Genomic DNA, 14,459 nt, shown 5'->3' with positions numbered 1-14,459 from the left:
TAAGGCTCTAGCCACCACCAACTTTAAACAGAGCGGTTCCACTTGTTAAAAAATCTACCTAGTATATTAGGATCGTGCTTAAGAATTCTTTTTTAAACCTCTGAACTAACAAAACAAAAGCTATTTACCTGATCCATTTTTAGTGACTTGGATGAAATCATCCTCATTCTCATCACAGCTTTCGCAGTTCGATTGTTGGGCTGTTTCTGACAGGCTTTCAGCTTGATTGACATCTTTCTGCTTATTGAAGCTTTGAAGTGCAACAAGACGATGATGTATTGCTGCATACAAATATGCTGTATCTTTGGCACTGGCCTGCATGAGGAACATTAAATTGTTAAGAAAATCATTAATATGTTAGCTACATTTTACAGATTTTTAATCTTTCACTACTAATAAGGAAGGAATTACATGGCATAAATCTACAGTGTACATAGGTGCTAACAACCCTAAAAATTAAGCAGTAAAAAGACAATCTTGAACCAAATTGCATCCTAAAATGTATACTTTTATAAGCAATCCCAATGTATACATTTTAAATTGAGAAAGTGAAATTTTGTTATATAAAATTTCTGTTTGAATTTAAATTAGTTAAGACCATCCCTCTTTCACTATTTTACCCTATAGAAAATTGTAGGCTTGCAGAGAAAAAAGACTTCCGTTTCCTGTCCATCACTTTGCTTGGACATTCCTCCAAACTACATAGCTTTGTGGATATGCTGAGCTCATTAGAGTAGTCTATGGTATTGTACCATAAATACAGCAGAAGTTCTTGCTTTTCAGTATTTTTCTGTGCTATTTTAATGGTTGTTATTCATATGAAAATATAAAAATAATGGTAACAATAAAGTTGGTATAACATTTACTGTTAAAATATTCTTTTTTTCAATTCCTTCAGTAAAACTGTGGGTGCATTATTAATTTCGTTTATATTAGCAAAATATAGGCAGCACAGGTATTAAATATATGCTTGTTTCCCTCTTCCCTTTATGAATGAGGAAATTACGGCTCAGAAGGGTAAAATGACTTGTCTGAGTTGCTAGTCAGCAAATTGGCTGAAAGTTGAATCCCAGGTTTTATCATTCGCATTAGTGGGATTAATGGAATAAATTATGGTCCATAATAGAATAGAATTATTTCACCCACTAAAACAATTTTTGAAGAATAAACTGATGTCATGAAGACACTCATTAACATTGATAAGTAAAATAACGTGTATTTCAGTCATATTAGCTATTTAATCTCAGCAGCTTTTCTAAAGCCAATAATAAAATGTATAAATAAAATGTACTATTGTTACCATCATTTTGCAGATGAATAAAATCAGTTTAAAGAAGGCTAAGGCTGGGCGCGGTGGCTCACGCTTGTAATCCCAGCACTTTGGGAGGCCGAGGTGGGCGGATCACGAGGTCAGGAGATCGAGACCACGGTGAAACCCCGTCTCTACTAAAAATACAAAAAAAATTAGCCGGGCGTGGTGGCGGGCGCCTGTAGTCCCAGCTACTCGGAGAGGCTGAGGCAGGAGAATGGCGTGAACCCAGGAGGCGGAGCTTGCAGTGAGCCGAGATCGCGCCACTGCACTCCAGCCTGGGCGACAGAGCGAGACTCCATCTCAAAAAAAAGAAGGCTAAGTAGCTTTCCCGAAGGTTATACAGTATGTACACTATGCTACATATATGTACGTATGTATATACTTACACACAATTGCATGTATATACTAAAATATAAGACCAAAATGTTAATAGTGACCATCTCTGAGGATGGAATCTAGTCATGGTTAACAGGCTCGGTCTCTGGCATGCTACTTTACCCACCTAAAACCAAGGGGGAATCTGGCCCAGAAGACTGGCAAGAGTATTAATACCTTAAATGGTAAACGGGGTTTGTACATCATCTTACCAGAACATTTTAATGCTCAATATCACTTACACCTAACAGTACACTTACTGGTAGCTAATAAAGTTTGGTTTTTCATCACAGGCACCTGCCAGGTTTTTTTTCCATATTACTACATGGAAGCCAATTTATTTGTATTGCCACCTTCTGCCTGAACTTGGGTAATCAGTCTTCTCCAGTCAGTCCATGGGGAAATCCAGTTTTTGGGGGGGGAGGTTGTGGTTTTGTTTTTGGGTTTCGTTTTGTTTTAAGCTTTATTCTTGCCAGCTCTCTTTGGTCTGGATCTTGTATTTGAGGTCAAGTATTCCTCTGCCAGGAACAGCTAAAGCTGTGCTCCCATCCTGTTACCTTGGAGATTTACTCATGTCCAGAATTGGAATTTGCTGTTGGACTGGTTGTTTTAACTTGCTAGCTCTGTGTTTTTCCATTTCCCACTGGTTCTTTTCCAGTGACCTAAAGGCTTTTTTCAATCTCAGCTTGCAGGATAAGCATTAGGCTTCAAAGTCTGCTAACCTCTTCCTGGGAACCATTCCTGACAATAGTCACTTTGGTAACAGTAAGACTGTTCACAAAATTTCAATAGTAAAGTAAAGGGTAGAGATTTGGTGGCATGTATCACACAAATGTCTTGGAATGTGTACCAATTGATTACATAGACTTTGGTGTTAATTTCTGAATTTCACATAAAATTTATGTCTTATGCTATAAACAGACATAATGAATGGCTGAGTTTTTGCCAATGGTACAGATTATTATAACTAATGAAAAAACAAATTAGTAATTGCAGACATCTATTAATTTAGTAGGATAATCTTCTATCACTGAAATTTCTCACTTACCTGAATTAAAAATACTTTGATGCTGTAGTCTTCTAAATCAGTAGCTGTTATTCGTACATTTTTGTGGTTTGCTCTTTGAATCTTCATTTGGGCCCAGAGTTTGCTATTGAGGATCAGCCTTAGACTGCCTTGATTGCGCATAACTAAAATAGGAAGGTGACTACATCAGGCCACAGAACAGTTGACACAAAGGAATTTACCATTTTCAAAAGCAAAATAAATCTTGTAGTTGTTTTTCAGACTGTAGATTCAATACTAACTTGTGATTTGACTAGATTATAACTTGATTTTCAAATTGTACTTTATTATGTTGGGAGAACTTTTTTATCTTAAATGCTGAAATTACACTTTTTTACTGTAATATTTAAAAGTGGTTAAAATTTTAGAATTCCTTTTAAGAACTGATGGTCTGAAGAATATTTGTCCGTGAATTGTTTACAATGAAGAAAACCAAAACAAAAACCTTAAGTGTCCAAAAAATGGAATCAGTTAAATAAATTATGGGGTACTCATTCAAGAGAATATTATGACCTCATTAAGAATACTGCAAAAAGAAATTTATTGATGTGGAAAAATCATGGTGCAATATGTAAAAGAAAAAATTAGGCTACAAAGCAAAATAAACACCATGAATCAGAACTTTTACAATCTATGTATACATCTGTATATACAGAAAACAAAGGCCAGAAAAATATATTCTGTTAATAGATGTTATCTCAGGAAGATAGGCCTTTAAGTGATTTTTAAAAAAATTTTTTCAATCCATGCTTTCTGTTTTTTACAATGAATGTATATTACCTGCATAATAAAAAGAAAGCTTCTTTTGGGGTTTGTTTTTTGTTTTTTATTTTTGTTTGGGGGCATTTTTTTTTCTTTGGCAGGCAGTGGAATCAAACCAGAGTAGTAAATAACTTGCACCTGCCTTGGGACTCTTACTTGGTTGGGTGATTTAGAAATCTATGTGCCAGTTACAGAACTGAAGACACTGTTTCTATCCTTTTAATCTGAATTATATCTCTTACCCATTTCTTGAGCTTGACAAATAACCTTATTCTTGGATCCAGTGTCTACCTGTGGTCTCCTCCAAAGTCTTGACCTCTCAAAATTGACCAATAAATCCATTCATCCTGCCCAGATCTCTCCCTCTGCTCTCTTTCAGTTTGTACCTCTGAACAATGCCCATTGTGTCATTTTGAATGCTAGCTCTCTTGTATTTTTAGGTTTGACTGGCTCCAGCTTCTGAACATCACTGTGCCTGCAGGATTCAATAACTGCACACCTTAGAAACTAATCTTTTTCCTTAGAGACTAATCTTTCATCCCTACCCCCATCCCATGTCTGGGATGCCAAGGATAAATTATGGGACAAGTATTTTCTTTTAGAAAAACTTTTCACAAAATAATTTGCATCATATTCTTTCAAATAATAGTAAGATTACTATTTAGGTGTGTGCTGGGCTCTAATATAGGTGCTTTACCTACTTTATCTCATTGAATTCTTTCAGTCACTCAATAAGTCATGAACTACAGTTATTCCCATTTTAAATTGATATGAATAGAGAAAGAGATTAAAAAACTTGTCAAGATCACTAGGTAGTCACTGCTGGAGCCAGAGCTGGCGCCCATGCAGTCTAACAGGAGAGCCTACTTGAAATGGGAAGCTCCTATAGAAATATTTTCAACAGTCTGATTTTTTGGTGTATTTTATAGCACATCTCCAGAAAATGATGTGTACCTCTATTATTATAGGTACACAGGAGAAATCCTGAGAAATCATGGCTTGCTTTACAAAAGGATTCCTTACTTAGTCTTGACTGTAATGTTCCACAGTCACTGCTTGCTGTGTCATTCAGTCTCAACGTTCCTCTGCCCCTTTCAATCCAGGATTGTGTTGTTTTGTTGAATATGAAAAGCTTGCAGTTGATCTAAATGACAATTTTTTAAAATGTCAAATATATAGAAAATTTTTTCAAAGTAAGTTATTTCCTATCTTATGACACATTTATATGTGTCTGGTCTTTTACCAAAATAATCTTTGTTAATGATTTATAAACCAGCTTTTAAAATATATTTAACATTTAGAAACATATAACTTTCAGATAGTTCAAACATCAAAAAGTAAAAAGACATACAAAGTGAAAAGGGCCCCCAGCTTTTATTTCCCATCTACCAATTTCCACCCCTGCAACAAGTAACCACTGGTGTAAATATTTTGTTTATCCTTCCAGAGATATTTGTACATACATACATGCCAATACATATAAATGTTCCCCCTCTTTTTTTCTGTCAATGGTAGAATGCTATACATACTTTCTGACTTTTTAACACTATGTCTATATATACATCAACTTTTATATTAATTATTTGAGCTATATAATGTTATTTGAAAGTAAAGGAATCATTGAACCATTTGCATGCTTCAAAATTTTCAAAGACAGCATGATAATGTGGAGAAGTAGGATGTGATACCACAGGTTACCCTACTACAATCATTACTACTGTGTACAAGAATCACCTAGACAGCCTGTTAAAAATATAGCATGCCGGAGCCTCACCCCTAACAATTACTTCAATAGGACTGGAATTAATCTAATCCAAGGGTTGTGCTTTGAGACACACTTAAAAGTGTCTGTAGATCATAGAGGAAGTGGAGAGGAATGGAGAGAGTTTAGAGAAAAGCAGATGGAGAAAGGCAAAGGGAAATGTCTGCCTTGTTGGAAAAGGGTAAAGTCGTAGTAATTACATTTCATGTGCTTGTGCTGTGTTGATACTATTCAACATTAAAATCCTGTGATACTGTAGTGTATATCTGTGAAATTCTTGAATTACATGAAATTCTAAACTTTTTTAAAGGAAGCTAAATTTTATATGAAATTCTAAACTTTTTTAGAAGGAAAACGAAATTCTTATTGGACTGAAATCAAGTTATCAACATTGTCAAACCTGTGTAAGTAGAATTATTTAATCACAATAATAGCACTAATTATAAAAGCAAGTATTAAAGCAGGATACTTGGCTGTCTTATTTCTAAGGGACTAATGTGAATAGTTGTAAACCTAACAACCCATTTTCCTGCAAAGTACACATACAAACACAAGAAGATAATAAATTATTGGTTTAATTTTTGAGAGCATCCAACATTTTTATTTAAGCAACTTAGTCTCCATGAAAACTATACTTCTGTCTGTATTTTTAAAGATGTCTCTTCTCATGTTAACTTTATTCCAAGTATGTAAATGCTACCAGAAAGAGTAAAACATGATATACAGACCTTTAACACATTATGTTCTGTTTCCTCCCCTGTTTTAACATCAATTTTCTCCAGCAAGCATTTTCCTGATGGTTGGGAAGAGAATGCAGCAGCTGATTCAATTAGTGAAGTATTTTTAATAGAGTCTGTTCCTAAGAGAAAATGTTGAAAAAACACTTAAAAGTCCCCATTTTCTCTACTGTGAAAGTTCTTTGTTGCCCCTATTACCACATATATTTACTTGGCTTTTTCTAATAGTAAGTGATTCCAAAAATTCAAACTGCTTGAGTTCGTGTAAAATCTCCTTATCGATTCCCCCATAGCATTAACTCAAAAAATTTGTAAAGCTTATATATCAGATAATCATATTTATATGCTTTAATCTTTACCAAAATATTTGAAACACTGGATTATAGGTTTTTAAAATCTTATATTAAATACTAATTTTACTTATATTAAATATTAATGTTAATAAATAACATAAAAAACAGGAGACAAACTAGGTGAATCTAATGTTTTACAAATGCAAGATTTCTTACTTGAACTTAAAAAGTTGACAGGAAATTTCAGAGTGGATTTGAATGGTTTTTCCTCGGCATATGAATCATTTTCAAGTTGAGGCTGGGTGAGTTTTTGAGTACCCTGAGTGGGGAAAAAGATGCATTATTTTATTTAATAAAAGTTTTAATTTTATCCCTATATGTTTGCAATAAGACACTTTCGTTTTTCTGTTTCAACACAGCAAGCAAACCTAGCTGGTTGTTTTTGTTTTGGACTTTCTGTGTGCTGAACAGAGAACTCGTCTCTATTGTTAGAAAGCCTTAGTTCTAATCCTCAGAAAACATAATCTAGTTACCACCAGCCTACTTCAGGTGGGATCTAGTCCCAGAGGCAATGGGAAAGGTCTGAGGGCACAAAAGGATGTTCCACACTCTCACTAGACTAAACTGATGCCCAGGAGGTACAAAAGAAAGAAAAGAAAGAAAATATGCCTTTGAACTCAGGAGTTAAAAAGTATAATTTAATTTAATATTACTTTTAATTAATTTACCTTTAGAAATTTAAAGTGACAGCTCTGTATATAGTAATAGAAACGTATACCAGGGTATTTCAGTATCCCCAGAAATTTACTCTGGCTATCCATTCTATGGAAAAAAACAAAAAAGTTATCCAGAGACCCCCACAAGATGTCTCAGAGAACATCTTTGTAGAAAAAATCCTAACTTTTCCTCCTAGACAATTTTTGCCAACGGTCCCTTTTAAGGCTACTTGGGGCTCTGTATGTCTGTTGTAATCAAGGCCTGCACAAAAAAAGACTAATTGACATGACATTTGTGATAATGTATACCCTCTGCAAAACACAGAGAACTGGAACAATGATACTTAAGAACTTATGCTTATATTTTTTCCCTTATGAACTGAAAATTCTTTCACATTACTTAACTAGACATCAGGATATTCACTTAAAATTGGTGGAGATGGGTATAATTATTTCCATTTTAAGAAAATAGAAACCGAGGCACAGAAAGTTTAAATGACTCACTCTAAAAACACATAGCCAATAAGCCAAGAGTGCATCCTGGCCCCCAAATCACAAGGCCAAAAATTTACAGGATTAGAGGACAAACACAAATTATCTCTATGATTCGTGTTATCCTTAAGATATTACCAACTTAAAGAGAGAGAGTTCAGGTTCCTTTATAAGCCTTTATAAATTGAGGTTCCTTTAAGCATTTAAAATGCCCACAGGAAATGTGCACAAGTGCCTTCTCAAACAAAACCTGTAGTCCTGACTATAGTTTATTTGTATAGGTATCTCTCTGTCTGCTCTTATTAGATAGTAAGCACCTTGAGGACACAGTGTCTCCTTTAGCTTGCATAACTACTTAGGTGGTTTTCAAACCTGTCTCTACATTGGAATCACTTGACACCTGGCCTCACCCACAGGCATTCTGAGCGAATTGGTCTGGGATGAGGCCAGGCGTAGGAAATCCTTAAAAGGATGATTCTAACAGGCAGCCAAATTTGAGATCAATGCTTTATATACCATAAGAACTCAGTACATGTTTGGTAAATTGAGTTGAATGTAAAGTTGATCCTGTGAGGTTTGGAAAGCATTGTCTGACATTTTACAGACGCTGTGGCTAATCTGGTGTCAAACTTAGAAATAAATGATATGGAATAAATGTGCCTAAATATACTGCCTGTAAATTCACCATGGAGGCTGGTCCATTTTGGTTCACATCCAAAGGCATAGGTCACAGCTCTAGGATTGGTGAGTTGACCTTCATTTTGGGAATGACAGAAGGGTTCCTAAATAAACTAAGCCTTTAAAATGACTAACATATGAAAGCCCTAAAAATTTTGGAATGAGTTTGGGCGTGGTGGCTCATGCCTATAATCCCAGCACTTTGGGAGGCTGAGGCGGGGGGATCGCTTGAGCTCAGGAATTCGAGGCCAGCTGGCAACATGGTGAAACCCCGTCTCTACCAAAAATACAAAAGTTAGCCAGGTGTGGTGGTATGTGCCTGTGGTCCCAGCTACTCAGGAGGCTGAGGTGGGAGGATCCCTTGAGCCAGGGAGACAGAGGTTGCAGTGAGCCGAGATCATGCCACTGCACTCCAGCCTAGGTGACAGAGCAAGACCCCATCTTAAAAATAAAAATAAAAAATTGGAATGAACTGGCTTAACGAGTTGGTTCTTTTATTAATCTAAATCCATACATGGGTTTTTAAATCTCTGCAGCTTCTTTGGGATTCTTCATGTAACTGGTATCCCTGAGACAAGCTAGGCACGTTCGAGCTATCTCAGCCACTTTCCTGACTTGAGTGAAAGCTGGAAAAGGTATGAAGATGTGATGGACCAGATAAAACCATAGGCATGGTTTTCCACAGCTTTCACTTTTCTGTAAAATTTTCTACTGTAGATCAGAGTTCTGTGGGGTTCAGCATTGCAAGAGGATGCTGAACATTAAATAAGGATGATGGTAATAACAGTGAGGGGTTTTCACTAGGCAAGTATATTCTCCTAGGCAAGTAAAGCACTATGAATTTTCTCTGAAAGCTAGCAAAAGAAAGTTATAATAATGCTTTTTGATGTAAGAGCTTGAAGGTAGGGTTGTGGTTAACTAATAAGAACAAATTGGCTCACGCCTATAATCCCAGCACTTTGGGAAGCCAAGGTGGGCAGATGACAAGGTCAGGAGATCGAGACCATCGTGGCTAAGATGATGAAACCCCATCTCTACTAAAAAAAAAATTAGCCAGGCGTGGTGGCACACACCTGTAGTCCCAGCTACTCAGGAGGCTGAGGCAGGAGAATCGCTTGAACCCAGGAGGCGGAGGTTGCAGTGAGCAGAGATCGGACCACTGCACTCCAGCCTGGGTGACAGAGCCAGACTCTGTCTCAAAAAAAAAACCAAATTGGCAAATAATTTTAAATGCATCTTGTTATAAGATGATGAAATTGACAAACTATTAAAATATCATTACCAACTTAGCTTATCTAACTATTGCAGATTATTCTGGGATTTCCTTGGGTACTTTTGATTTAACACAAGTCAAAGAACTATTTAATATTTCACATCAGTAATAATGTTATAATTATACAGTTCCCTTCCTCTGTGGATTTCTATTATTTTAACAACTAGGACATGCTTCCCAGGAGAATCTTTCCAGTTAAAGAAAGAAAATGTGACTTTGAACTGAGGAGTTAAAAAGTATAATTCAATTTAATATTACTTTTAATTAATTTACCTTTAGAAATTTAAAGTGACAGCTCTGTATATAGTAATAGAAACATATACCAAAATCTTACCAAAACTCTTTCTACCATGTTTTCTCCAAAAACAAAATTGGAACTGCAGCTTTTAAAGGAACATTTATCTTCATTTGGTTGACATCTAAGAAAAAGAAATAAGCAGTTACTATTTTAAATACATGGATAAAGCCATTTTAAACCTTGAAATAATCAGATAATTTAATAGATTTATGTAAATCAAATTTACTGCTCACTTTTGTTAGTGTGAATTTAATGAAAAATGAAGGAAAAATTCAGATAGTGGCATCCAGAGGTGATTGTCAAAATAGTTTCCAGCTATTACAGCACTGGCAGAGACCAGTCCTGACTGCCTCATGCCCATCACTGCACTGGCTGTGTGGTCAGCCAGGAGGGCTGCCCAACCCCTTTTGCTTTTCCAACACACCCTGTCTAATATCTAATTTCCACTCTTCTCTTCCCCAAATGGCTGATGCTTTTAGCAACCAGAGATCTCCAGGGCAAAAGCGAAACCCTGTCTGCTATAATTGAGTGTGTATTGGCTTAAATTTTTTGCCTCCCAGAAACTTTTTTTTAATGTTAAAAGTGTTTTTCATGATGAGAAACTCATCATGGACTGGAAGCCCTCTCATTGTAGACAGATGTGCTCAGGGTTCGGCATTGCATCCCCAATGCACATAGAAGGCACCTGCTACCACACCTGGACAGAGCCCAGTCATGTGAGTCAGTTTATATCCACAGCTAGTTTTAATCTCTCAGATCAAACATTTATTCATCACTAGTAATACTAATAAATACTAATAAATATTGCAGATTTATACTGCTTTCCTTGTTGCTTATATAACCTATGCCAATAAATAATGTATAATGCCAAAAGAAAAGAAAAAAATGCCAGAGAGGAAGAGAGCCTAATCTACTAACCAGATAATTTATGCCCAACTAAATAAAAGTTTAGCCATACATTTTCAAAAAGTTCTCACCCAAGTCAATGAAACAATGAAGACAATCCAGTATTAATATGATAATATTTAAGTATCAGAAATATTTTTAAAAACATTTTAAACTTGTGTTCCTATAAAATCTCCTTTCAAATGGGAATCTTGGCAATTTATCCATACAAGGTCAGAAAATTATTTTCCATGAATGGTTATAATAATGAAAGAATGCAAGAATGAAAGGACAACCCTTCTGTTTTCTCATTAACTTACCCTACTGATGTTGCACCTAAAAAGTGCTGGTTAGTAGACAGCTGGACTGAAATTCTAGCACTTGATAAATTTTCACTTAACAAATAGGAATTTCCCTCAGAAATCTGAAAGTAAAGAAATCCATCAAAAAGTTTATAAACACTACCTTACTACCTTATACAGGACCATAAGACAAGGAAACAATAGTTATAGTTAAATATATTGAAAGCTTACTATGTTTAAGTACTGCCCTAAGCATTTTATGTACAATCTCATTTACTTCTTACAACTCTATACACTTTGTACTTCTATTGTCCACATTTTACAGGTAAGTAAACTGACACAAAGAACTTAAATAACTTGCCCAGGTCACATACAATGGAGATCTAATACCAGAATATCATAATATTCAGAAATCCCACTATGTTTTGTTATTTTTGTCATTTTAGTCAAATTGGGTTAATTCTCATTTCTGGATTAGTAAAGCTCTCTTTCAGGACTATTTAATCCTGGGAAACACCCTAAGAATGTCACCATCCTAGTCACCCAATGTGAGAGAAAACCCCACTCATCTATTTATCTTGAAATTTTCAACTAGTAACTTATCCAGTTACTTTGCCTTATGTACATATGTGTATGCACAATACCTGAATTAATATATAAATGTAGGAGTGAGGAAATTTAGAATTGGAAGGAACCCTATAAATTATCTGGTCTAGTATTTACAATGTATTGTGGACACCTTCCTTCCTTGACCAGGGATTTGCAAAGATGTTTCAGGGCATTCGTGTCTTTTAAAGCCAGATGGGGTATGTTTCCACTTAAATTTTTATTTCAATCAATGAAAATAATTTTGAGTACTTTTCCTTTTTTAACAGGAGTTTGAGAACTGACAAATATGTATCAAGAGAGCATGTGCCATGGTTGGCAAAGATCAAAGTACATGCTCATTACCTAGTCACTCAGATGATGTATCTCTCAGCCAAAATGGTAGTTTTCACTCCTATGTTGGTTAAAATAGTTATTTAGGCATATATTGTTTAATCTATACATAGTAAGTAACCATTGATTAATGATAGGATGAAAATAATTTATCTGATTTTGATATACAGGATAATAAGAAATATAAAGATAATGGTTCTACAAAATCCACCTAGAGATAATTTTCACCAAATCTTTAAATTACATTCATTTGGTCAAAATTCTTACATAGGATCTTATACACAGTGTGTCTCTGGATCTTCAAAGATCATTAAATGGAAAATTTAATGATGGGCATTAAATTTTCTTTTTAATGATAGGCATATACAGTAGGGCTTTTCAATAACTGGAAATAAGGTTTATTCCCTAGACCTTGTAATTTATTCAAAAATAAATATAAACAATAGCTTGAAATTTTCTCTTATGCTTGGATCATTTAGGAAGAAAATGGAATAAATATATTAATAAATTTTATTTTTAAAATATGCAATGCAATATTTACAAAAATTCTGCCAAGAAAAAATATTGATGTATTTTTGATATCATAACATGTAATTAAAATCTCTCTCTATATTTATAGTGCATGCCATTTTAAAATCAAATGCAATATAACTTTTTAGAAATTAGTCAACATAGTATACTTTCTATTACATAATTTAAAACAAGTTAAACACCATGCATCACTTCTTTTTTTTCTTTTCTTTTTTGAGACAGTCTGGCTGTGTCACCCAGGCTGGTACCATCTCGGTTCACTGCAACCTCCACTTCCTGGGCTCAAGCTAGGACTACAGGCTCATGCCACCATGCCCAGCTAATTTCTGTATTTTTTGTAAAGACAGTGTTTTACTATGTTGCCTAGGCTTGTCTGGAACGTTTTAGCTCAAGAGATCCACTCATCTTGGCCTCCTGAAGTACTAGGATTAAAAGCGTGAGCCACCATGCCCGGCCACATCACTTCTTAAGTAAAAGTAAGGAATTATGTAACATGGTGATAATCATTACATTATATTTAAGTGAAAACAATAATATACTTATCTGAAGTTGAAGACATGTTTTACTTAAAAATTACTTATATAGCATGCATAAACGATGAAATGATTTTTTAAATTCATAATGGATCTCTCCAAATCATATCTTACAAAGTAAAGGGTTTAGGAATATAAAAATATTGGTAAGTGCTGACCAAGTTCAAGTCCCTTACTTTGCTGATATAAAAAGATGTTGAATGGGTGCTTTGTTTAGATAAACAAAGATAGTGGCAGAGGCAAGACTTGTACCAATCTGGTATTTTTTTACACTTCCATGTTTCTGTCCTTATGTTCACTCAGAGAAAGCAAAACAAAGCGAAACTATGTGACCAATCCTCAGTAGTTCAGCTGGAAACAAATGGCTAAGATGGAATAACTCTCAAATTCCAACCTACCTATCTTGAGTCCTATTCCTCCTGTGTCTGCTTCTGCTGAAAGACAGAGGTAGCACTACAGCAATTGAGTATATCCCCAAACCCATATCTGCATGGCTTGTGTAAGTTACTGTCTCTTTAGAAAGGCCTACAAAGAGTAATTCAGACACTACATAGTTGGAAGTTAGAATTCTTATCTGTCTCTGGAGACTTCCCAAACCCTCCCAATTGCACTGTATAGGGAGTTCTCTGCTCCTATTATACTGGAATATGGGTCTGAAATGAACCCCTGGTAGGACCTAAACTGGCAAAGATACACTGTGATGTTGACCAGTTGGCGACGTAGAGAAAATCCCTGTCTCTTTTTTGACTACTGGCTTTGGCCCCTGGCTCCCTCATTGCTGTCCCCATTCTCACACAGGGCCATTGCTCTGGCACAAGACCCCCAGATTTCCACTACCCAGTACTCAACTTTACAACTTTAGAGAGACCACAGATTTGGGAGACTACAGCTCTCCAATGTAGGAGTACAACTTTAAAAAAGTTTACCAAGGGCTTTATGCTATCTAGCCCAGCAACAAAACAAAGCTCAGACAACTCCTATTTCTGGATATGGGGGCCCCAAACAACCTACAAAAAGAAGGATGAGGGATTGAGATCAGTTCCGTTATCCTGGGCTTTCTCACCTTATTATTTGTTTTTTCTTTAGTCTTGCGGGATTCCAGTGCCTTGTGTCCAAATGTTTTTCTTACTTTTGCACAACTTCGAGCTTGAGGTAGCTGCAAAATAGCAGGTCTAATAACATGTTTAGAATGTTTCACAGGACCTTAAAAGAATAGAATTAAAGGATAAATATATTTTTAGTGAAATATTCCTTTACTCCCTATTTTTAACTAATATAATTATTATTTTCTAAAGTCATATTTAAATGAGGGACTAGTGTTAATTAATCCAAGTCAAAAAATAACCATTGAGTTCCCCAACATTCACACCCTGCCTAGCTTTTGCCCAATAACTATTCATTTTGATCATGAAACCTGGCTTACTTGCATTATTTCTTCATGTTTTGTCACTCTGACCTACCTCCATGCCCCCAACACGCACACACATATAGGGAGATGAAAATAT

The 14,459-nt window shown here is 35.4% G+C and overlaps 1 protein-coding gene and 1 long non-coding RNA gene across 8 annotated transcripts in view; one reads left to right on the top strand and one right to left on the bottom strand.

Annotated features, from left to right (window-relative positions):
- The window catches only part of LOC134732755 (uncharacterized), a 151,374-nt gene that overhangs the window by 9,209 nt on the left and 127,706 nt on the right, over nucleotides 1-14,459 (top strand). The gene's annotated exons all lie outside the window — the stretch shown is intronic.
- Nucleotides 1-14,459, bottom strand: part of RANBP3L (RAN binding protein 3 like) — a 51,975-nt gene that overhangs the window by 4,154 nt on the left and 33,362 nt on the right. For 6 of the 7 annotated variants that reach the window (XM_055246409.2, XM_055246411.2, XM_055246410.2 and 3 more), the window contains 8 exons: nucleotides 14,018-14,157; nucleotides 10,970-11,073; nucleotides 9,801-9,885; nucleotides 6,524-6,626; nucleotides 6,006-6,136; nucleotides 4,539-4,659; nucleotides 2,736-2,878; nucleotides 129-315 (listed from right to left, as the gene is read on the bottom strand). In XM_055246409.2, the coding sequence (XP_055102384.1) occupies nucleotides 129-315; nucleotides 2,736-2,878; nucleotides 4,539-4,659; nucleotides 6,006-6,136; nucleotides 6,524-6,626; nucleotides 9,801-9,885; nucleotides 10,970-11,073; nucleotides 14,018-14,157 (1,014 nt within the window). The remainder of the gene's footprint in view (nucleotides 1-128; nucleotides 316-2,735; nucleotides 2,879-4,538; nucleotides 4,660-6,005; nucleotides 6,137-6,523; nucleotides 6,627-9,800; nucleotides 9,886-10,969; nucleotides 11,074-14,017; nucleotides 14,158-14,459) is intronic. The other variant, XM_063619550.1, reaches the window with a different exon arrangement.

This window comes from Symphalangus syndactylus, chromosome 16 (assembly GCF_028878055.3).
Source record: "Symphalangus syndactylus isolate Jambi chromosome 16, NHGRI_mSymSyn1-v2.1_pri, whole genome shotgun sequence".
NCBI classification, from domain to species: Eukaryota; Metazoa; Chordata; class Mammalia; order Primates; family Hylobatidae; genus Symphalangus; species Symphalangus syndactylus.
The sequence above is the reverse complement of the archived record's forward strand: the minus strand, read 5'-3'. Positions and strand labels throughout refer to the sequence as shown.